This window comes from Castor canadensis, chromosome 7, assembly GCF_047511655.1.
Source record: "Castor canadensis chromosome 7, mCasCan1.hap1v2, whole genome shotgun sequence".
Taxonomy (NCBI): Eukaryota; Metazoa; Chordata; class Mammalia; order Rodentia; family Castoridae; genus Castor; species Castor canadensis.
In genome coordinates, this window is record NC_133392.1 from 78,386,620 (window position 1) to 78,411,666 (window position 25,047).

The 25,047-nt window shown below is 35.6% G+C and overlaps 1 protein-coding gene across 13 annotated transcripts in view; it reads left to right on the top strand.

Annotated features, from left to right (window-relative positions):
* Zfand4 (zinc finger AN1-type containing 4) overlaps positions 1-25,047 on the top strand; it is a 101,382-nt gene that overhangs the window by 56,360 nt on the left and 19,975 nt on the right. For 10 of the 13 annotated variants that reach the window (XR_012449791.1, XM_074079433.1, XM_074079436.1 and 7 more), the window contains 3 exons: positions 3,839-3,914; positions 4,781-4,848; positions 8,547-8,730. Coding sequence is in view for 10 of the 13 variants with exons in the window: in XM_074079433.1 (XP_073935534.1) it covers positions 3,839-3,914; positions 4,781-4,848; positions 8,547-8,730 (328 nt within the window). In the remaining 3 variants the exon portion in view is untranslated. Of the gene's footprint in view, positions 1-1,943; positions 3,224-3,838; positions 3,915-4,780; positions 4,849-8,546; positions 8,731-10,702; positions 10,780-25,047 lie in introns of those variants that run through there. The other 3 variants (XM_074079442.1, XM_074079446.1, XM_074079444.1) reach the window with 3 other exon arrangements.

Here is a 25,047-nt window from a genome sequence, read left to right on the forward strand (position 1 = left end):
GGTATGAGTATATCACAGTTTGTTCAACTGTTTTCCTGTCTATGGCCTTTAGACTGTTTCTAGTGTTTCACAATTTTAAATGGTGCTTTAATGAATGACCTTGTGCGTGTTTTTGTATGACATAGGCATCTTAAAGGTAGATTTCTAAAATTGAGATTATTGGGTCAAAAGCAAAATGCATATGAAGTTTTGTTAGGTATTATTAAATTCCTCTTCAGAATGGTTGTAGTGTTCTCACAATAACATTTTCATATGTTACCCATAAGAAAAGAGTTGTCATACCTTAAATTTTTGCCAATCTATTATGTTGTTTTAATTTGGACTTCTTTAATTATGACTGAAATTGGAACATTTTATACATAATTTTTAAAGGCCATTTGTCTTTTATGGTGAATTGCTTATTTATGTCTTTTGCCTATTTACTGTGTTTTGGTCTTTGTCTTAAAATTTTTAAGAGTTCGTGATATGTTAGGATATTAGTCTGTGGTATATGTTATATATATTTTCTCCTAGTTTATCAGTTGTCTTTTGATTTTATTTACATGCATTTCTCATGTAATTAAAAACTTGTCTCATGTGTTTTTTTGTTTATTTGTCTTTTTGCAGTGTAGGGGTTTGACCTCAGGTCACTTACTAGGCAAGGCACTCTAGCACTTGAGTCACACCCTCAGCCCTTTTTAATTTTTTGATTTTTTCTTTCTATTTTTGGGGAGCACTGGAGTTTGAACTTAGGGCCTCATATTTGCTAGGCAGACACTCTTACCACTTGAACCACTCTGCCAGCCCTTGGTTTATTTTTACTTGGTAGTACTGGAGTTGAACTCAGAGGTACGCCACCATTTCAGCCATGACCCCAGTGCTTTTTGCTTTAATTTTCAAGATAGGGTCTCAGGTTTTTTGTTTGGAGCTGGCCTAGGACTACAATCTTCCTACATCTACCTCATGCATAGCTGGGTTTGCAGGCCTGAGCTACCATACCCACCTTGTTTTTTGAGATGAATCTTGGAAACTTTTTGCCTCGCCTGGCCTCGAACCACAGTTCTCCCTATCTCTATCTCCTGAGTAGCTGGGATTATAGGCATGGATTAAAAAATGCTAGGCTAAAAATTTTTTTAAAGCAAATTTGTCAGTCTTTTGTTGTCTTTTGATTTTGAGTAATAGGGTAGAAGGTCCTTCCCTACACCAATTGAGAAACTTGCCCATGTTTTCTCTTATAGCTTATGTGGTTTCATTTTTCACATCTATATTTCTAGTCCATTTGGAATTTCTTATATATGACATTAAGTGTGAATCTAATTTTATCTTTTCCCACATGACCACCCACTTGTTCCAACACTATTTATTTAAAAAGTCTATATTGGCCTCAGTCATTTGAGAGCCTGCCTTTATCATCTGTACTCTCATCTATTTCTAGGGTTTTTCTATGTGTCAGTCAGAACCACAGTTTTAATTACAGAGGCCTGAGAGTATGTTTTCATGTCTGCTGGAGCTGGTAGTCATTGATTTTCTTTTGTAGTGATTTTTTTCTGGCCACTCTTATTTGTTTTTCCACTTAACTTCAGTATCACCTTGTCTCTTTCAAAAGTTGTTTGGTTTTTTCTTAAGTTGGTATTTTTAATGCCATGTATTAAACATATAAATTAGCTTAGGCAGAACTGACAGTTTTATGTTTAATCATTCTAAGAACACAATTTTCAAGCCACTTTTATGTAGATATATTTAATTTTTTTCTTTTTAGATATTTGAGCAGGTTTTTAAGAAATATTTCTTAAGTACCAAATTTTCTTTATTGCTGTTGTAAAAGAGATTTTTCTCTACCATTGTCTCCTTTAGTGGCTTATTATTTATTTGAAGGCTGATATTTGTATGTTAACTTTATGTTCTTTTACTGAATGATTTTTTACTTTTATAAAGGAGTCTGTAAGGTTTTTCAGATAAGTTATGTTTATCTTATTATATGCAATAGAAATAGTTTCACTATTAAATTGTTAACCATTTTTTGCCTCTAACTGGTTTTTCTTTTTTTGTTACACTGACCAATATCTTTATCACTGTGTTCAACACTAGGATAAATAGTGGTCATTCTTGCTTTGTTCTTGGTCTTATTAGCAGTATTCCTAGTGTTCCCCAATTACATAACATACTGCCTTTCAGACTATTTAGTACTATATATATATTCATGTTTATTTAGCATAAGTCTTAAAATACTTATTTCTTAATTACTATTTCTTGAATTTTTAAAATATAATGAATGGATATTGAATTTTTTCAAAGGTTTTCTGAGGATCTCTGGAGAAGAAAATTTCTATAGCTAAAGTCTGTTTTTCGGGGGAGCAGGGGGAATGTTTGCTTTATAGAAATTAATGTATCTGTATTTAGTAATATAAGAAAAGAGTTTCAGTTTAAAGGCAAAAGGCCATTCTTTAATTAGGGTTGCCACATTTAGCAAACAAAATCTGTCTGAAAGCCTAGTTGGATTGTTTTATGTATTTGAGATTCTGAAGTGCTAGTAGGGAGAAACAATAGTCTTTCAGTGTGAAAGAAGTGCTGAGGCTCACAGAAGCTGATGGCTTTCTCAAAGTCATCTAGCAACTCAAGTGACTATTGGATCTGAGGTCAGCCTTGGACATTTAGTTCTATGTTGTGTTGTCTGCCACCAAATTTTTAAATTAAAAAAAGTAATTTTTTTAGCCTGCCAAATGATGGATAAGTCTATTAAAAGTAATTACAGTAGTTGGGTGTGAGCAGTGTTGCTACTATCTTTTTAATTCATCTCTAAAGTTTACATTACAAAATAATACTCCACAGTGCTGACTGAATGTTAACAGTTACTTAACAATATTGCTTTGTCTGCCTATACTGATGAAGTCTTTGGAAAGTTTATTTTCTTCCATTTAAAATTTTTAAATATGAAAATACTTTCAGAGTGAAATAATTTCTAGCTTAGAGTGAAATAATTTCTTTATGTGCATTCTCTTTTAGCTAGAAGCAAAAGAATATTCCATCTGGTAGATATGTGTGTGTATGTATGTGTGAATGTATGTGTGTAAACATCTTAAACCTCTGTGTGGAATATTTGTTGAGCATTTAGTAGGTATTCAGTTCTATTAACAGCCAACACCACTGGAAACATTCATCAGAGAGCTACTTTTGCTTTCAGCATAAAGGTTGAGTGCAGTCTCTGGAGGCAGCAGTCACACCTATGATCCACCTCATACACACAGTATGTCACTTAATCTCACTGTTCTTGGGTGTTATCCCCTGTGAAGTGGGAAGTTCTATTGATGCTCACTTTACAAGGTTGTTGCGGTTAAATTATAACATAGGTCATGTGCATACAGCAGTGCCCAGCTTGTATTCATAAAAGGTAACACATATAGTGCTTATTGTTATTATTCAGATTCACGTATTTCATAGTATCATAAACAAAAGCAGCTTGAGATAGCAGAATGTGAGACATTTGAAAAAAGATTTTCATCTTATCAGTATCCATTAGGTTTTCTATTAAGTAGATAATGCTTACTTCCTGACTAATATAACCCAAATTTGTGCAGTGTATAAAAAATTAGAATTGTTACGCTAAAGTATAGGATCTGCCTTTATATTTTTGTTAGGGCCAGAAAGTTACTAAAACATACTCTTAAAAAGTAAAAGGATTAGATTTCATCTACTTTTCACCATGATTTTTTCCTATGATTCTGTAAATTTTAACTGAGCACCTCATATTCAATTTAGAAGTGTGTTTAATTTATAAGTACATTTAGTTATTTAATGAAATTGGTGTTTTGGAGATGCTATTGAATTTCTCAACAGTTCATTTTATCGTCTTTCCCCTAAGGTATTCCCATCTGTCAGCAGCATTTAATTTGGAATAACATGGAACTTGAAGATGATTATTGCTTGAATGATTACAAGTGAGTGCAGTTGCATATTAGCTGCTCTATACCATTCAGTATTATGACTCCATATACCGGTATTTTTCTTCTGAATCCCTGGGTCATATCTCTCCTGAATAACTCTGATTCTAGATTTCATTATGAGTTCTCAACTGTAGATGTGTTTGCTTGGTAACCCATCTTTGTCCTCTGATACTTGTACTTTACCTTTTAAATTTTCATGTTTAACTGTCCCGTCTTTTGCATCTTCCTGTTTACATCTTGTCTTCATTGCTTCTTTCTTTGAATATTGGCCTATTCCCATGTATCCATCTTCCTTTTATTTCTGTTTTCACAAGAGTTTGGGGCCTGAGAGAATTGCTTTCCCCCAAGAGTTTTCTCATTAAGCATTACCAAGTGACAACATGTACACCAGTGATTACCAATACACTTCTTGACTTTCTCTGTCTTCTCACACAATTTATTACTCTTTTCCTAAGAAGGGTAGGAGGTGGCGTGGAATAGTACTGGGATTTGGGAGACTTGGTATATTTGCTGTTTTTCTGTTTGAATAGATCTGCTATTTTCTAAAACACTGGGTGTTGGGCAAGCCTCTTTTCTTCCCTGGGCTTCCTTTTCATTATGCATTAAACCACAGGATCACAGAGGTCCTGTAACAGTACTTTTTTTCTGGGATTTCACATAATATTTAAGGCTTGTGAGAGCTTTTAAAATTTCATTATTTAAGTGAATACATTAGCATCTTACATTAACTCATATTGCTGTATTTCTTTACATTTTAAAGAGTAGGTACTATGCCTAATAAACCAGCACTAATTAGTGTTTCATTTAACACTGAATGTATTTTGATGATTAGAGTTTATTTTTGTGTTAATTATTCACAGCATTTCAGAAGGTTGTACATTGAAGCTGGTTTTGGCTATGCGTGGTGGACCTATAAATACAAGAAAAGGTAAGGTATATTATTAAAGCTATTTAATAATCATATTATTCGAGCAATTTGACAATAGCATTCTTCAAGTCAGTTAATGTTTTTATAGCCTCCAGTTTGTTAAGCTGCCTTTCTATAATTAGGTCATAAAAAGGCTGGAACTCTAAAATATATTTCAGATTCAGTCCAAGTAGAAATAAAAAATAAGCCTTATCAGTATATGGAAGGAAAAATGGAATGGCATAGTGTAAATACTATGTTATTATTGTGTTCAGGTTCATATCAGTCTTGAAGCTTTTTTAATCTCTTGAGTCTTCAATTTCTATAATAATGTTGCTATGGAAAATTTCCAAATTGCCTGTTTACCTGATGTGATGCACTGGATTTCATGGATATTTTCATGATCCTGTTGAATCTTCTCAGAATGTGGGTGGGCTCTGGAGTCCATTCATTCATTATTCATTCAACAGAATGCAGAGTGAGCATCTACTGGATGTTGAGTGCCATGTCCCAAATACAATAAACATGGGAGACAAAGTCTTGGCTTCATGACCTCCAGTATGCCTCTAATAAATGTGCAAAGGACTGATGTAACTTCAAATGGTTGTAGTGCTATTCAGGAAATAGACCGGATAATGTGATAAGGTCTGTGGAAGTAGGATAGTAGGAGGGGCCTTGGAAAAGATGGCATGGGTGGAGATTTGATTAACAAGAAGGTTCCAAATACAGGAAGAGCTGAGAGTGTTTTCATCGGCCTCTAATTCAGGTGTGTCACATGAATCTCCACCAAGCAGAGGCAACTACTCAGAGCATCCCTGCTCTTTGGAGCTCATTTTGGGGAAACCCTTCAGATTTGCTTGATACTTCACAAACCAGATAACCAAAGGTTATAACTATGGATTCCACTGTTTGTTTGCTTCCTCATGTCAAATAATATCCCTATGTTTAATAATTTTGGTTTAAAAGTAGGATTATTGCCGTATTTTTACGTAACTAAGAGCTGTTGAACTATTTTTCATATATTCAAGAAAATGAAGGTAATGTTAGAGCTGATTAACCAGCACTCCTGACATCAAGGACTTTCTGATCATTAGAATGAAATTGTTTTATCTGATAATTGGTAATGTGCATAGTAATGACTCTAAGGGTATTGTAAGAACCCTAAGTGTCTGCTAAGCCATCATTTAAGATCAAATTACATAGTGTTTAAAGGCATGTGATTTAACGCATTCTGTTGTGTTAAATTTTTTAAAGCTGGCTATTTATTTATGTTTTATAACGTCTTTAAACCAGAGTGTTTAATTAGGGCACATCTACTTTTTCTTACTAGGTCTAAAATAATTTGATCTGTTTATGAGGATGAGTGTCAACTGTCTGTAGTTACTGAGTTCTGTATGTGTGTGTGTATGTGTATATTGTATATGTATATGAACATATATGTATGTATATATTTTATGTACATATATATTTAAATGAAAATGAGAGTTGTCACTACCTTTTGGTAGTTGAAGCTTTGAAATAAAAGCTTCTTCATAATATTTTTTCCTACAACTTTCTGTGCCATGTTTGTTAATTGAAAAATCAGCAACTAGAACTTACCTTTTCATTTATTTAAAATTAAGTTTTTTATAATTTTGGCTTTATCGAATCAACATTTTTAAAATTAAAAGTTTGATGTTGCTCACCACGTCATTAAAAACTTTGTGAAAAAGAAAAACTGGACCCAGATTTAGGGATCTCCATACTATATTTGAGAAAACAAGTTTTTAAAGCTAATTTAGATGTATTATTTCAAACTTATCACTTAGAAAGTACCTTTTTCATGTGAGCTCTAGTAGTACTTTGCTTTTAAAATCATTTTTGAAATAGCCATTGTCAAAACAGCATGGGATGCTGGGCATGGTGGAGCATGTGATGGTCCAGCACTTGGGATGCTGGGGCAGGAGTATCTGAGTTAAAGCCCAGCCTGGACTACAGAGTGAGACCTTGTTTCAAAAAAAAGAAAAACAGTCAAACAAGCAAGCAACATAGGCACAAACACTTTCCTTTCTAAAATTAAATCATATCATAAACTCTTTATGCATTGTTTTTAGCTGATAAAATCTAAATGACTTTTCATGCACACAAAAAGATGTGCACACACAGGCAACCTCTGCACCAACCTGAGGAAGGCACCCTATACTGAGTTAAGAAAGGCTTTCATGTGGCTGTAGTACTGGCAGTAGCAATGCCTAAAACAATTGGTGCCATAATTTTGACTTCCTAGTAATGTAATGTGGAACGTGGAACATAAACTTTTAACAGGGGCTCTGAGTATATGAGGTGTACCTGTAATCCCAGCACTTGGGAGTCTGAGGCAGAATGATTTAGAGTTCAAGGCCAGCCTGGGCTATATAGGTGTCTCAAAGTAATTTTTCATTACTTGAAAAATGTCTTCCAGTATTTATACATTTTATGCCTGTGAAAGAGCAATCAAAACAAATAATTATTTTTGTAAACTAAACAATCTTAATTTCTGTGATTTTTGTTTTAGTAGTAGTAGCATTAATTTTAGAATATGAACACCTGATGTTTTTACCATGTTCCTTTTAGAGTTTAGTATTTTTCTGTTGGTGCTACTTCTTTTTAAGTCAGTAGAGCACTCTGATTCTGTTAACAAGTAGATGAAAGTTATGCAGCTGGGAAAAATATTTCTATAGCATGACATGAGAATGTCTTTGGGAGAGAACTTTTTTCTCCAAACTGTTTACTTAGATTTCAAAGTCAGGTTCAGAGCTTCTGGAACATTTATCCTATAGCCAATAATCTTTTGAAGCACATCCCCCACCACCTTGGTAAAGTCAGTGGCTGCACCAGGATATAATGGTGGCTGCAACACCTTTGTTGTCCAAGGACAAAACCAGACCACTGGAGCCTGTCAGTTGTGGGGGTTTCAGAGTTGCACCAGTTAGCCTGTGTACCTCTGTGTGCTCTGACTGTGCACATGGACACCTACCAGAACAACTGGGGTCTGGGAAGGAGTGTTTCCAGAAACAGCATACAGAAACATTGCAGTTTTAGTATGCTAAGTGGCCTCCTCATGTTCTGAGCTACAGTGTACTTTTGACTACCTAACTTCACAAGAAAGAACAACTCTTAAGAAGAATCAGCTGTTATATAATCTTGCCTTTTTTTCCCCACCCTGGGAATCAAGTCCAGGGCCTTGGGCATGCTAGACAAAATGCTGTACCATTGAACTGTATGCCGCCAGCCCTGCCGCCTTGCTTCTCATTTCTTAATATGTCTCCTAACTGTGTGTGTTTTGACCTAAAGTAAGTAGTATTTATGCTTTTTTGTTTTTTATTTTTTCTCTTTTTATGCTGTTTTTAAATTATTGATTGATGGAGTCAGTAATTGAGAATAGAGGAAGCAGAATATGTTAAGTGAAAATGACCACAGATAATAACCAGCAAACATATAGACTCTAATGGCATAGGGAAAAAAAGCCCTGTATTTGGACACAGCAATATAATGATGCAATTTTTCTTTCACTTGAATACAATTTAGAGAATGCTGTGTTACTATAAAAACTACAAAAAGAATAGAAAGGAGGATATCGTGTATTTATTATATGTTCAGGGTGGTTGTTCAATTATAGTGCATTATATCCTGTTACTGTACCAAGATGCACAAACATTGATGTGAATTGAAATCTTATTTATCAATTTTTCCATTTGTAGTTCCTATGGAAGATCCACTTAGGCAGATGGCTGAGTTCATGGATTCCAGTCGAGATGAGGTCTGGGAGAAGACTTGCAACAAACAAGTTACATTTTTGGTTTATCGAGAAGGAGATCAGTTGAATTTCTTTCGTGTAGTAGATAGGGGAGATGGCACTTTAACACCATTATCTGAATCTTTAAGGTAAATAGGTTTTCATTTGCATTTCTCTGTTAGAAAAGGAGAATATCGTATGATCTGCTTCATAAATCTTCGTTTACCTGTCAAAATAATCTAGTATATTAACAAGACTGACTAAACTTCATGCATTTCTCCCCATGCCCTCCCTCAATATGTAATTCTGAAATTATCCTTCATGTGATTGATATTTAGAGTAGTTTCTAATGTTGAAGTTTCTTTATATGGTAAGGTTTTTTTTCATAACAAAGTTTTGTTTCTGTTACTTTTGTGAAACTCTTAAGATGCCTACTAGATTCTAGAGTCTTGCAAAAAAGTATGTTATTACTGTGGCATAACAGGAAGGGTAAACTTAAAGCTGGTATCTTTTTTTCATATTTAACTCTGATACTTAAAGATGAAAGATAGGTAAATTTCTTTGGTTCTTTGCTTTTGTTTTACTATTCTTTAAAAGGGAAAGAAATTGTAATATTCTAAAATCAGAAGGGAAAATCCTACAGATACTTATGAGCCAGTAGAAAAATGAGAATTAGACAAGATAACTTCTAAGTTTCTATATATCCCAATTTACTATGAGTCTTTTTCTCCTTTAACTCATTAAATGTTTACTGAGCTTTTATTGTTAGTCATCAAGGTAGGCACTGGTATTATAAATATGATGTCCCCACCTTCATGGAGCATGCAATCTGCTATTAGTAGTATTGGTGCCATAATGCTGGTGGTGTTATAAAAAGGTATCATGATCTCTGGGAAAACATGAGAGCCTTCGTTTTACCTGAAAGGTAGTGAGTTAGGGACAGCCTCTGAGAAGTGACCTTAAAAGAGGAGCAAGGTTTTGCCAAACAGACAAAAGAAGGAAAAGTATTACAGGTAACTTAATTGAAACCTACAAAATAAGTAAAAGTCTAGTGATAAAACTATTCAGAGGAAAAAGAGCTTGTCTGGAGAGCAGCTCTGGGAAGTCTAGGCAGTGCAACTAGTGCTCTGCTCAGTGTCCCACAGGCTGTCAGCAAGAATATATTCTAATTTGGAGGCTTGATTTAAGGAAGCGAATCTGCTTTCACATTTATATTCATTGTTGGCATAATTCATTCATTTCTTCCAACTTAAATGACAAAAGGCTCTGTTTTTTTTGCTGGCTGTTGGCTAGAAGCTCTTCACAGCTTCCTTTTGATATACTCAAAATGAATGCAAAATGAATTACTTCTGCAAAATCCCTTTACTTTTGTCATATTCAGTTAGCTAGAAGCCAGTCATAGGTAATGCCCACACTAAAGGGCAAATTATCCTAGGTATGAACACCAAAGGTATGGAATCATAGACATTCCCTTAGGATTTTGCCCACCACAGAATGTATGTGGCAGAGAGCTTGCACTCGTTTTTTTTTTTGTGTGTGTGTGGCCACAGATTGCTAACTGTAACAAATGCATAGTGACTGTTCTCTACTGTGTTTAGGAACATAACAAGAGAAACAAATTTCCACAAAATTATTATAAAATTCAAAATAGAATAATTGAATACATTTTAATTATATTGGTCTGTTTATATAAGGAGAATGAAATTCAGATTGGGGGGCATGACTTAAATGGTAGAACACTTTCCTATCTAATGTAAGACCTGGAGTTCAATCCCTAGTACCACAAAAAAAAAAAAAAAAAGAAGAAAAAGAAAAATAGAATTCTTTTTTATGGGAGTATTTTACATGATTGTGGTTGAAAGTTAGTGCTGCCCATCAAATTTGCAAGGTCAGTTGTACAAGCTCACCACTTAATGGTGACTTGTAATACGAGTTTAATGTACTTTATCTTTGAAAGTTTTCTTCACACAGGTAAGTATTGCCAAGCATTGATGTCAGTGCAGCATATGACTTTAATTGAGCATATTCATCCTTGGAAGACATTTATAGAGTTCTATTAGATTTTCTCTTGATGTTTTTCTGTAGCATGTCATTGTATTGCAGATTAATCACCTCCAGTTGAAGACAGGTGGAAGCTTCTCCATTGCACATTGCAATGGATGTCAGAATACGGACATTTCCTTTAAACTTGCATGGAGGTATGAAAACCTCTACTAGACCTATAGATTGAGCACAGAACAATATATTGTTGCAAATTTATGTGGGAATGGAGATCTTTGTTTAGATTTTTGAAAGCACAGGCAGCATTGCAGCTTCTTATTGCATGTGATTCAAGCAGTACTCGTCGATTTAAATATAAATTTCACATATAAGTATTATTTTGTAATTTTAGGTTGATTGTTAAGAAACATTATCAAGTCCAAACTAAAAACTACTTTCCAAAGGCATTCAGTATTCAGTGTTTGATATTAATGGTTGAGAACATTTCTCAGAGTCCCTGAGCTAAAAAAAAAAAAAAATTGTGATTAAACCCAGGGGTGTAGCTAAGTGGTACAGTGCAACTCATCATGTGTGAGTCCATAGCTTCAATCCCCAACACCAAAACAACAAAAAAAATTGTCATGATTATTGTGACTCTCTGATGCTCACTGAGGGCTCATGTGTTGGAGCTTAATTGTTGGCTGATTTGCTTTTGGAAGTGTTGTTTTTGTTTTTGTTTTCTTGAGGGCATTGACTAACCAATGAATTAATTCCTTGATGATAATATTGGAACATGGGGCCTGGTTGGGAAAGTGGGCCACTAGGAGTGTGTCCTGGAACAATATACGTTGTCCCTTGTCCCTGGTCCCTTCCTGCCTCTCTCTTTGCTTTCCTGCTGCCAGGAGGTGATTAATTTTGCTCTACCACATGCTCCCAACCATGATATTCTGCCTCACTGTGGCCCTGGAAGAATGGAATTAAGTGCCCATGGATTGAAACCACTAAAACCATAAGCCAAAATAAATTTTTCCTCCATCTAAGTTGTTTCTCTCAGGTATTTATCGCAGCAATGGAAAAACTAACACAGTGATAAAACTTTGCTACCATTAAGCCATCAAAATGATGATGGATAAATACATGAGACAAATGAAGTTTGCTATTGACACTACTGGTTTGATACTGTATGATAAGTTCAAATATTTATCAAATGTGTATTATGAAGAGGGACAAGATGGCACATTAGAAGCATATCCAGTAAATATTCGAATCTGTCATGCGTTATTGAACTAGTAACATCAGCAGTAAATTTCATTTGTTGGAATCAGAACTCCTAGAGAGTACCTGCTCAATGAGGTAGGTGACTGAGAACATGCTGAAGTTCAACAGTAGAGTCTTGGAGAATCTCAGAGACTCTAAAGAGGAGCAAAGTAAGAGGGAGTGCCTCAGCACTGAGAATGTGGCAGCACAGACCTGGTAAGCACAACTAACATAGAAATGGGCACAAAGCAGAAGGGCAGTCTGAATACAGTTGTTTGGGATCTGCAAAATGGACTGGTGCAAGAGAAATTCCCTGCACTTCCCAACATATATTCATTAGTGTCTAATGGGGAGCCATCTTGAGAAGGGAAGGTGGGAACTTGAGATTTTGAGAAACAAAGCCCTTACATTTTCCTGTCCCCTGGAACCCTTTAAACATTACTACATTCTCTGGACAACTGCCTTATGACCCAGTTTGATCCCAGAAGAGTGCCACTGAAACAACTCACTGAAAACTTTATGCCACTGAAAACTGTATGTATGTATCAATCTAGCTATGTATCTCTATCTAGCATATGTATGCATGCATTTATCCATCCATTTCTTTTTTTAGTCTTTTAATATTCAAAATTTTATGCTTTACATTACTGCTTTCATTTTCTACCTTTTTCCTGCTTTCTTTTTTCTAGTTTTGAATTTTTTCTTTTTATTGTGCATGCTAGGTAAATGCTCCACTACTGAGCTACATCTCTAGCTCTCTTTTTGAATATTATAAGTTTTCTTTTTCCAAAACTTTTCCCTTTTTTTCATTTTTTAAGTAATGCTTTTAAGTTGAGTTCAGCTTTGTTTTCTTTTTTATTAGCATATATTAATTGTACAAAGGGGTTTAATTATGGCATTTTTGTACATGCCTGTGATCATATTTACATCCCCCTTTTCCTTGCCATTTTAATGATTTTCATTATTTGCATGTTTGCATAAAATACACTTTGATCAAATTCAGCCCCCATCATCTTCTCTTTTTGCCTCGCCCTTCAGAAGGATTTCCCCCCCAAAGTCCCCCTTTTATATTAATGTCATTTTTATTTAGGTCTAGGTTCTACATCTGAGACAAAACATACAATGTTTGTTTTTCTGGGTCTGGCTTATTTTCCTTAAAATGATGCTTTCTAGTTCCATCCATTTTTCTGTAAATTACATAGTTTCATTCTTTATGGCTAAGTAAGAATCCATTGGGTATATATACCACATTTTCTTTATACGTGCTTTAGTTGAAGGGCATCTAGGCTGACTCCATAGCTTGGCTTTTGTGAATAGAGCTGCAGTAAACATGGGTGCTCTGGTATCTTTCTTGTATGTTGATTTACACTCCTAAGAAAATATGCCCAGGAGTGGCATAGCAGGGTCATAAGGTAGTTCTATTTTTCGTTTTTTGAAGACCCTCCATACTGCTTTCCATAGTGGCTGCAGTTTACATTCCATGAAACAGTGGATAAGGGATCCTTTTCCACCTTTCATTCTCACTAGCGTTTGGTTGTTCTCTTCATGGTAGACATTCTGACTGGGATGAGATGGAATTTCAGTGATGTTTTGCTTTGCATTTCCTTTATGAATAAGGATGTTGAACATTTCTTTATGTATTTGTTAACCATTAGTACTTCTTTTGAAGCAGTTCATTTGCTTATTTACTGATAGGATTATTTGTTCTTTTGGTGTTTGATTTTTGAGTTCTTTGTATATTATTGGTATTACCATTGTCAAATGATTAATTGGCAAAGGTTTTCTCTCATTCTTTAGGTTATCTCTTCATTCTGGTAATTGTTTCCTTTGCTGTGCAGAAGCATTTTAATTTGATGCAGTCGCATTTGTCAATTCTTGTTCTTATTTCTTGAGCTGCTGGAGTCTTATATGCCTGTATCTACAAGTGTTTCCCTATAGTAGGCCTTTTATGCTCCCATATGAACTTTAGGATTGATTTTTGTATTTTTGAGAAGAATGTCTTTGGAATTTTGATGGGAATTGTATCAAATCTATAGATTGCTTTCAGTAATATAGCTATTTTCACAAAATTCTGCCAGTCCTTGAACATGGGAGATCTTTTCATCATCTAGTGTCTTTAGTTTTTTTCTTCAAGGTTTTGCAGTTTTCATGTAAAGGTCTTTCACTTCCTTAGTTAGATTTATTCCTAAGTATTTTATTTTTGCTTTTATGAATGGGATTATTTTCCTGGTTTCTTTTTCATTCTTCTGTTCATTATTGGTATATAGAAAAGCTACTGATTTTTTATGTTGATTTTATATCTTGCTAGTTTGCCAAAAATGTTTATTGATCTATGAGTTTTTTTGGCAAAGTCTTTAGGGTCTGTTAAGTATTGGATCATATCATCTGCAAATAGAGATAATTTAGTTTCTTCCTTCCCTATTTGACCCCTTTTATTCTTTCTCTTGTCTCATTTCTCTGGCTAAGAAATAAAGCACTGTATTGGATAAGGTTGGAGAGAGTAGACACCCTTATCTCACTCCTGTCTTTAGGGGAAATGCCTTCAGATTTTCCCAATTAGTACAATGTTGACTATAGGTTTGTCATATTGTAACTTTTATTATATTGACATTCATTCCATCTACTGCTAGTTTTTTCAGAGCTTTTATAGAAGAGATGTTGAGTTTTGTCAAAGGTGTTTTTCTGCATTTATTGAGATAATGATGATATGATTTGGCCTTTATTCTGTTTTTGTGCTATATTATCTTTATTGATTTGCTTATGTTGAACCATTCTTACATCCTTGTAATGAAACCAACTTGATCATGATATTTTTCACGTGTTGTTGAATTTTGTTTGCAAGTATTGTATTGAAAATTTTTGCGTCTTAATGTTCATCAAGAAAATTGGTTTATACTTTTGTTGTTGTAGTGTACTTACCCAGTTTTGGAATCAAGCTAATACTGGCTTCATGGAATGAATTTGGTCACATTCCTTGTCTTTCTATTTTATGGAATAGTTCAAGGAGCATTCATATTAGTTCTTCTTCAAAGGTCTGATAGAATCTAGCAGTGAGTTCCTGCAGTAAAAGGGTTTTTCTTTGTTGGGAGACTCTATAACCACATCAAGCTCACTGATCATTATAGTTTATGTGAGTTGTTTATAAGCATGTGGTTTAATTTTGGCAGGTCATGTGCATCTAAAAATTTATGTTTCTTCTAGATTTTCAGTGTTTTGGTATATAAGTTTTCAAAATATAAAATAAAAAAAAGTTTTCAAAATATTCCCTTATGATCTTCTGAATTTTAGTTGTATTTCTTTTGATATTCCCTTTCTCATCTCTTAACTTATTTCTCCCTCTTTCTTTTGGTTCTTTGGCTAAGGATTTGTCAATCAGTGTTTATCTTTTCAAAAAATCACCTCTTTCATTAATTCTTTGTATCATTCTTTTAGTCTCCCTTAATTTCTGCCCTGATCTTTAATATTTCTTTCCATGTACTAGCTTATTTGACTTGTTCTTATGTTTCTAAGAGCTTATGGTGTATCATTAGGTGATTTGAGATCTCTTTGATTTTTTTAATGTAGGCACTCACAGCTTGTAAACTTTCCTCTTATTACTTCCTCTGCTGTTTCCCAAAGGTTTGGATAAGTTTTTTATTTCCATTAGATTCTAGGAATTTTCTGATTTCCTCCCTTATTTCTTCATTTACCCAGTGATCATTCAGAATTGAATTGGTCAGTTTATATGTGTTTATATATTTTCTTTAGTTTCTCTTGATGTTGATTTCTTTTATTTCATCGTATTCTGATAAGATACAAGAAGTTATTTGAATTTTCTTGTATTTGTCAAGACTTGCTTTATAAAGTCTTATATTTTATTTCTATTCTGGAGAAAGTTCTGGGGGCTGCTGAGAAGAAGATGTATCCTGTGGCCTTTGGGGTAATCTATAATTATCTGTTAATTCCATTTGATCTTCAGTGCTGTTTAATTCTGATGTTTCTTTGCTGATTTTTTTTTCTGGATTCCCTATCAGTGAGAGTGGGATATTGAAGTCACAGACTATTACTGTGTTGGGGTCTGTCTGTGCTTTTGAGTCCACTAGTGTTTTATGAAATTGGGTGTGTCCAATGTATTTAAAACTGTTCTATCCTCTTAATACATAATTCTCTTACAGTATGAAGTGACTTTCTTTGTCTCTTCTAACTAATTTTGGCTTGAAGTCTGCTATGTCATATATGAATGTAGCTACTCCTGCTTACTTTCAAGCTCAATGTGCTTGGAAAAATTTTTTTCCATCCTTGCACTTTAGCCTTTACTAGTGTTATTTTTCTTTACTAGTAAGATGAGTTTCTGGTAGGCAACAAATGGTTGAGTCTTGCTTTTTAATCTAATCTGCCAGTCTTGTGTCTTTGATTAGAGAATTGATATGATTTACATTCAGAGTAATTATTGAAAGGTATTCCTGTTATTTTGTTGTTTGTGTAATGTTTGATTTTTCCCTAATCTTCATTTACTTATAAACTTGCCTGGTGTGATTTATTCTTTCCCATATTTTCATTGTTGTGCTTATCTTCCTTTCTTCATGAATTATTTAGTTTTTTTTTAATCATGGAAAGTTTTATTTCTCCTTCAATTATAAGGGATAGGTTTACCTCTTACAGTAATTTAGGTTGACAGTTATTTTCTTTCAGGACTTGAAATGCATCATTCTATATCTCCTACTTTTAAAGTTTCTGTTGAGAAATCTGCTGTCACTCTGATAGGTTTACTTTTATGTGTGACTTGATGCTTCTCTCTGGGAACTTTCAGTATTCGTTCCTTGTTCTGTATACTCAGTGTCTTGACTATAATATAATGTGGAGAGGTTCTTCCCTGGTTTTGTCTGTTTGGTCTTCTGAAAGCCTTCTGTACCTGGATTTCATCTCTTTCCCAAGTTTGGGAAGTTTTCTATTATTTTATTGAACATGTTTTCTATGCTTTTAGCTTGCACCTCTTCTTCTTCTTTTTCTATGCCCCAATTTGTAGTTTGGTGTTTTTAAAATTTTTATTAGGGTATATTCATTGTACTGGGGGATTCATTGTGAGATTTTTGAATAGGTTTACATTGTACATTGGTTAGATGGCCCTCACCATCTCCCTGCCTTGACCCCTCCTCATCCTATTTAAAGCAATTAAAGAGGTTTCATTGTTCTATTTCATATATGTATATGAACCCCATCAACTGTTTTCCTTCACCTTCATCTCCATTTACCCTTCTCCCTCCCAAAATTACCTCCCCTGCCACTGTACCTATTTTACAGTCATGTCTTTTATTATTAATTAATGTTAATTAATCAATGTTCAAAAGGGTTTCTCATTGTATACCCACTGTGAGTTGAATTTTGGTCAGTTCTGCCCTTTCCATTACTCTCCCTTACCCCTTACCTCCTGCCTCACCATTATTCAACAACTTTCAATACATATCCTTATATCCTCTACCTGTACAAATGTTATGTATTTCAGTTGTGTTGACTATTACTCTCTTTTCCTTTTTCTCCTCCCCTGAGTTCCATAAAGTAGTTCTGCTATAAACATGTTTTACATATAAATTTGTATATAATGTTTGTTTTTGTGTATATGTTTGTCTTTTGAATCTTTCTTCCACATATAAAAGAAAACATGCTGCATTTGTCTTTCTGAACCTGGCTTACTTCACTTAACAAGATGTCCTCCAATTGCATCCATTTACCTTCAAACCACATGGTGTCATTTTTCCTTACGGCTGAGTAAAACTCTATTGTTTTATGTATGTATATCACATTTTCTTGATCCATTTATCAGTGTTAGGGCATGTAGTTTGTTTCTATAGCTTGGCTGTTGTAAGCAGTGCTGCGATAAACATGGTGTCTCCATTGTATCCTGAATTACATTCGTATGGTACTTCTATTTTTAGCTTTTTAAGGAATCTCAATGCTGCTTTCCATAATGGTTATACTAATTTGCATTTGCACCAACAGTGTATAAAGGTTCCTGTTTCACTGCATCCTTGTCAGCATTTGTTGTTTTTGCAATTGAAGATGGTCATTTTAACTGGGGTGAGATATAATCTTAGTGTGGTTTTGATTTGCATTTCTTTTATAGCCAGGGAAGTTGAGCACTTCTTCATGTATTTATTAGTCATTTGTACCTCTTTCTTTGAAATTTTCCATTCAATTCATGCACCCATTTCTTCATTGAGATGTTGACTCTTTGGGGGTTGAGTTTTTTTGAGCTTCCTGTAGACTCTGGATATTAATCCCTTACTGAATGAATAGCTGGCAAAGATTTTCTCCCATTTTGTGGAAAGTCTTTTAAGTCTAGAGACTATTTCTTTTGCTATGCAGAAGCCTTTTAGTTTGATGCAGTCCCATTGGTCCATTCTTTCTCTTCGTTGCTGAGTCATTGCAGTTCTATTTAGGAAGTTGTTGCCTATATGTTCCAGTGTATTATAGTCATTTCACAGTTTTAGGCCTTATAATAAGTTCTTTGATCCACTTTGAGTTGATACTGGTACAGGGTGAGAGAAAGGGATCTAGTTTCAGTGTTGTACATGTGGATATCCAGTTTTCCCAGCAACATTTGTTGAAGAGGCTGTCTTTTCTCCATCTTGTGTTTTGGGCTCCTTTGTCAAAAATCAGTTGGCTGTAGCTGTTTGAATTTAAGTCTGAGTCTTAATCTCTGTTACTATGCCAGTACCATGCAGTTCTTTTGTTATAGCTCTTTAGTATAGTTTGAAGCCAGGTATTGTGAAACCTCCAGTGTTGACTTTTTTGCTCAGAATTACTTTGGCTATTCAAGATATTTTGTGTTTCCATATACATTTTAGGATTGATTTTTCTACTTCTGTGAAGAATGCTGTTGGAATTTTGATAGGGATTGCTTTGAACATGTAGGCTGCTTTTGGTAATATAACCATTTTCACAATGTTCATTTTGTGGATCCACAATCATGGGAGATCTTTCCATCTTCTGATGTCATATTCTATTTCTCTCTTTAGTGATTTATAGTTTTCATTGAAAAGCTCTTGGTTTTTCCTTCACTAAATTCATTCCTAGGTATTTTATTTTTTTGAGGCTATTGTAAGTGAGATTGTTTCCCTGAATTTTTTCTCAGTCTCTTCATTGTTGGTATCTAGAAAGGCTACTGATTTCTCTTCTTTTTTTTTTGTTTTTTTGATTGTGCTGGGTAGGGGTATATTGTAGCATTTACAAAGGTTCTTACAATGTATCAAAAATATCATACTTGAATTCACCCCCTTTACTGCTCTCTTTCATTCCCCCTTTCCTGATTCCTGGAACAGTTTCAACAGATGCCATTTTTGCATTTACATACATGTATATACATTATTTCGACTGTATTCATCCTCCTACCCCTTTCCCTGCCACCTCCCCCACTCCCACTGGTGCCACCCCCCCCCCACCCCTCTGGGCAGAACCTGTTCTGCCCTCCTGTTTTCTGATTTTGTAGAAGAAAAATAAAAAATAAAAAGAGAATATGGTGTTTTTGTGGTTTGAGATAAATATAGCTACACAGAGTTTCCTTTTGTTGTTTCCATGCATGTATATATTACAACCCCAACTGATTCATCTCTACCAGTCCTCTTCACTTCTCCCTAGTCCCCTTACTATGGTGGCCCTGGCTAGTTAAAGATTTCTATATTCATTCCTGTACCATAAGCATATCAACCACATTCAAGCTTTTGGTTGCCTTCCCTTGTCCTATCCCTCCCGTTCATGGCCTCCCCTTAGTGTAACCCATGTCCCATAATATTGCTGCATTTGTATTAGGTCTATATTCCACATATGAGAGAGAACATATGGCTTTTGGCCTTCTGAGCCTGAGTAACTTCACTTAAGATGATCTCTAGTTCCATCCATTTACCTGTGAATGACAAATTTCATTCTTCTTTGTGGCTAGTAAAATCCCATTGTGTATAAACACCACATTTTCTTTTATTCATATGTACATACAAGGTTTGGGTAATTTCTCCCCCCTTCCCCTTACCCCCTCCCTTACCCCTCCGCCCCATCTCTCTTCCCCCCACCCCCTCACTACCTGGCAGAAACTATTTTACCCTTATCTCTAATTTTGTTGAAGAGACAGTATAATCAATAATAGGAAGGACCAAGGGTTTTTGCTAGTTGAGATAAGGATAGCTATACAGGGAGTAGACTCGCATTGCTTTCCTGTGCATGTGTGTTACATTCTAAATTAATTCTTCTCAAACTAACCTTTTCTCTAGTTTCTGGTTCCCTTCTCCTATTGGCCTCTGTCACTTTAAAGTATCTGCATTAGTTTCTCTGTGTTGAGGGCAACAAATGCTATCTAGTTTTTTGGGTGTCTTACCTATCCTCATACCTCCCAAATGTGCTCTTGCTTTATCATATGATCAAAGTTCAATCCCCTTGTTTTGTTTGCCCTTGATCTAATGTCCGCATATGAGGGAGAACATACAATTTTTGGTCTTTTGGGCCAGGCTAACCTCATTCAGAATGATGTTCTCCAGTTCCATCCATTTACTTGCGAATGATAACATTTCATTCTTCTTCATGGCTGCATAAAATTCCATTGTGTATAAATACCACATTTTCTTAATCCATTCATCAGTAGTGGGCATCTTGGCTGTTTCCATAACTTGGCTATTGTGAATAGTGCTGCAATAAATATGGGTGTGCAGGTACCTCTGGAGTAACCTGTGTCACATTCTTTTGGGTATATCCCCAAGAGTGGTATTGCTGGATCATATGGCAGATCTATGTTTAGATTTTTTTAAGGAGCCTTCATATTGTTTTTCATAGTGGTTCTACTAGCTTATATTTCTACCAGCAGTGTATGAGGGGTCCTTTTCCCCTGCATCCTTGCCAACATTTGTTGGTGGTGTTCTTGATGATAGCTATTCTAACAGGAGTGAGGTGGAATCTTAGTGTGGTTTCAATTTGCGTTTCCTTTATGGCCAGGGATGGTAAGCATTTTTTCATGTTTTTTAGCCATTTGGACTTCTTCCTTTGAAAAAGTTCTGTTCAGTTCAATTGCCCACTTCTTTATTGGGTCACTGATTTTTTTGGGAGTTTAGTTTTTTGAGCTTCCTATATATTCTGGTTATCAACCCCTTTTCTGATGTATAGCTAGCAAAGATTTTCTCCTATTCTGTAGGTGGACTCTTCAGTTTAGAGATCATTTCTTTTGTTGTGCAGAAGCTTTTTAATTTCACATACTCCCATTTGTCGATCCTTTTCCTTAGTTGCTGAGCTGCTTGAGTTTTACTGAGAAAGTCCTTGCCTATGCCTATTGTTCCTATATTAGCTTTAAGGTTTTCAGGTCTGATATTAAGGTCCTTAATCCACTTTGAGTTGATACTTGTACAGGGTGACAAACATGGATCTAGTTTAACTTTTCAGCAGGCAGATACCCAGTTTCCCCAGCAACATTTATTGAAAGGGCTGTCTTTTCTCCACCATATGTTTTTGGCACCTTTGTCAAAAATTAGGTGGGTGTAGCTGTGTGGATTCATATCCAGGTCCTCTGTTATGTTCTACTGGTCTTCATATCTGTTTATGTGCCAGTACTATGCTGTTTTTATTGTTATGGCCCTGTAGTATAGTTTGAAGTCAAGTATTGTGATACCCCCAGCATTGCTCTTTTTGCTCAATATTGCCTTGGCTATTCATGGTCTTTTGTGCTTCCAAACGGACTTTAGGGTCGAATTTTCAATCTCTGTGATGAATGTCATTGGGATTTTGATGGGGATTGCAATGAACATGTAGATTGCTTTTGGTAGTATGGCCATTTTTACTATGTTGATTCTGCCAATCCATGAGCATGGGAGATTGTTCCACCTTCTGTAGTCTTCGTCGATTTCTTTCTTTAATGGTTTGTAGTTTTCCTTATAGAGGTCATTCACATTCTTTGTTAAGTTTATTCCTAGGTATTTGATTATTTTTTGAGGTCAGTGTAAATGGAATTATTTTCTTGTATTCTTTCTCAATTTGTTCATTGTTGATGTATAGAAAGGATACTGATTTCTGTATATTAACTTTGTATTGTGTTACTTTGCCAAAGGAGTTTATGATTTCTTAGAGGTTTTTTTGTGTGTGTGTGAGTTTGTAGGGTCTTTTAAGTATAGGATCATATCACTTGCAAATTGGGATAGCTTGACTTCTTCCTTTTGGATCCCTTTTATTTCTTGCTCTTGTATTAGTGCTCTGGCTAGGATTTCCAAAACTATATGAAATAAGAGTTGAGAAAGTGGACATCCTTTTCTCACTCCTGACTTTTTGGGTCTTTTAATGGTGTCTCAGAAGTCTCATATGTTCTGTTCATAGTGTCTCCTTACCATTGTCTGGCTGTTGTACTCACCCCCTTGTTGTATAGCCCTGACACTCTACCTTCTACTTGGTCCAGTATGCTGATGTTCTATTTGACCTATTAAGCTTTTATTTTATTTTATTTTTTTGGTGGGACTGCTGTTTGAAATCAGAACTTTGTGCTTGCAAATGCACTCTACTGCTTGAGCTACACCTCTAGTCCTTATTGAGCTTTTCATTTCCAGAATTTCAATTTGATTTTTTTCCAGGACTTCTGTTTATGCATTTCCTCTTTCATATCCTTTATTGTCTTCTTTATTTCTTTTTCAGCTTATTTGTTTATTTGTATTCTCTTAGAATTCATTCAGGTGTTTTTTTAATGTCCTCTTTGATTTCATTGGTCATTCTTGTAATCATTCTTTTGAATTCTTTGAGAAATTATCTACTTCACTATCATCAGAGTCTTGTTTTGGAATTGTTAAGTTTTGGACAAATCATGTTGCCTTGGTTTTTCCTATTTCTGGTGTTTTGCATTGGAACTTGTTTATCTGAGGCCAAGTTATTTATTGGAGCTCTTAATCTCCTTTAGTCACAGCTGAGTTAATCTCACTGTTCAGGCAGGACTAGGTAGTGACAAGGTTGAGTTGCAGTTTCTCACCATTGGACTCAGGGTGTAGCTTGGTATCCAAACATTCATCTACCTTCTCAGGGCACTGGGCCTGATCCCCCATTACTATTCAGAAGAAAACTAGTTCCTAATGTATATGTTGGTGCTATGTGGGTGCTGAGGTCATAACTGATCAATGGTCAATTGCCTGCCTCAGGGCTAATTTCACTTTAGAAGCTTCCCTTTTTTGTATCCTGGGAGCCACTGCTGACCACAAGGAACTTTACAACCTGTGGGCCAGACAGGTCCCCACTTGATGCACCCCCTAGTTTGTGCACCCATGGGAAGCAAGCATCCAAGCCTAGAAGTGTCTCCCCTAAAGTTTTGGAAAGTGTGGGGAGCAATTTTTGGACTCAGGCACTCTGCCTGATAATCTTGCCATTTTTAGACCCTGCCTAGCAGTAAACCACCCCACCCCTTGGTAGAAGAGGTGGGAAAATCATATGGTCTGCAGGACCTGGGCTCAGAGTTCTTATTCCCTCTTGGCAGTCCACACACATCTGGTAGGCAGAGGCTGAGCACTTTGCAAAGAGCACGGGTCCACACCATTCCCATCACTGCCTGACCCTCCCTAGCCCCAGACTCCCTGAGCCACTATTGTTCCATGTTTTCAGATCTCTTAGTACCTCAGTCTCAAATAATGGGTCCCCTCTCAAGATGGCTGTCAGCTATACTATTCCCAGATAAGGGGAGCAACAGAATGCCTGCTCGAAAATGTCTACCCTGTCACACAGGAATAGTCACTGTCACACTAAACTGCTGCACTGAGTTTAATGCTTGCTGGAAATACAGGTTTATCCTGCATTTAGGTCTGCCTATTGCCAGGGCCGCCTGGCTTACCAGGTGGTTGTGTCTTCAGCTTCTTCTCTCTGCTGAACACCTGGAGTTGGAGCTGCAGTCTATTTCCTATTTTGCCATTGTCTTTTTGTTTCTCCTTGCTTTTCATTTGTCCTGGCCCTCTTTCATGATTCTCAGTACTCTTTCTTTCTCCTTATAGAATATAGTCTCTTTTTTGTTACCCTGAGTTTTCTCATTCATGGATTCAAATGAAGAAAACTTCTAATCTGACATCCTGCCCCACCTCTTCGAGGATTTTCCAGTCTTAATTTTATGTTTATCATTTTTTAACTTTGTAGTTTATATTATTTTTGCCACACCAGTTCAGTTGTTGTTGTAGAGATTATTGTTTTTGCTTGGTTTCCACTTTATTTCTATATTTGGTTTAGTTGTATTGGTAGTTGTTATTTGTGTTCCTCTTTCTACATAGTGCTGGGGATTGAGCCTAACACTTCAAACATGTTGGGTAGATGCACTTTGCTACTGAGCTACACTTCCAGTCCAGCTAAGAGACATCACATCTTATTCCACTCATAGCCCAGCCCCACAGGAACCTGGAAAATATCTCAACTTAAAGAAAAGGGGAGATAAAGGCCAACAACTTGGCATCAAGTAGGCACAGCTGGGGATGGGGCTCTGCTGATGCTATATGTCCAACCCCTCCTGGACATCCCTTCCCATATGGCATTTGCAGAGAGAAGTAACGCTGACTGTGGATAGTACCTGTGAGGAACCTAAGTATAGTTCTTTCAGACTGTGCACGGCTGACTAGATGGTACCCAGATAGGATATACTTCATATTGTCCAGTGTCTGCAACACAACTGCATGCTACCAGAGCGATGCCACTCTTGTGAGACCTACTGAGAAAAAGGGACCCAATTTATTAGTATATAGTTTTTTATAATATTCTCTAATGATATTTTGGATTTCAGTGCTTTCTCTTGGAATACTGTAACATTCCAAATCTATTTTTGTTATTTTGATTTGTTGGATATATACTGGTAATTTAAAAAATTTACAGTATAGCCATACACATGGAATCAAAACATTGATGAATTATGACAGTGACATTGTAATTTGTGCTTTTACAAAGCTGTAATGCACAGCAGTGAGGGCCACATACAATTTGTCAGCTGCTTAGCTCTTACTGCAGTGCAGAAGAAGCTGTATATAAAGCACGATCGAGGCAATGTGGCTATTGTCCAATAAAACTAATGAACAAATTTCAAATTTGAAATTTGTATCACTTTCATATGTTACAAAATACTACATTTTTAACTATTTTTAAAAAATGTGAAAACCAGGGTTGGTGGAGTGGCTCAAGTGGTAGAGCACCTGCCTAACAAGTGTGAGACCCTGAATTCAAACCCCAGTACCACAAAAAAAAAAAAAAGAAAGAAAAAAGGTGAAAACCATTCTTAA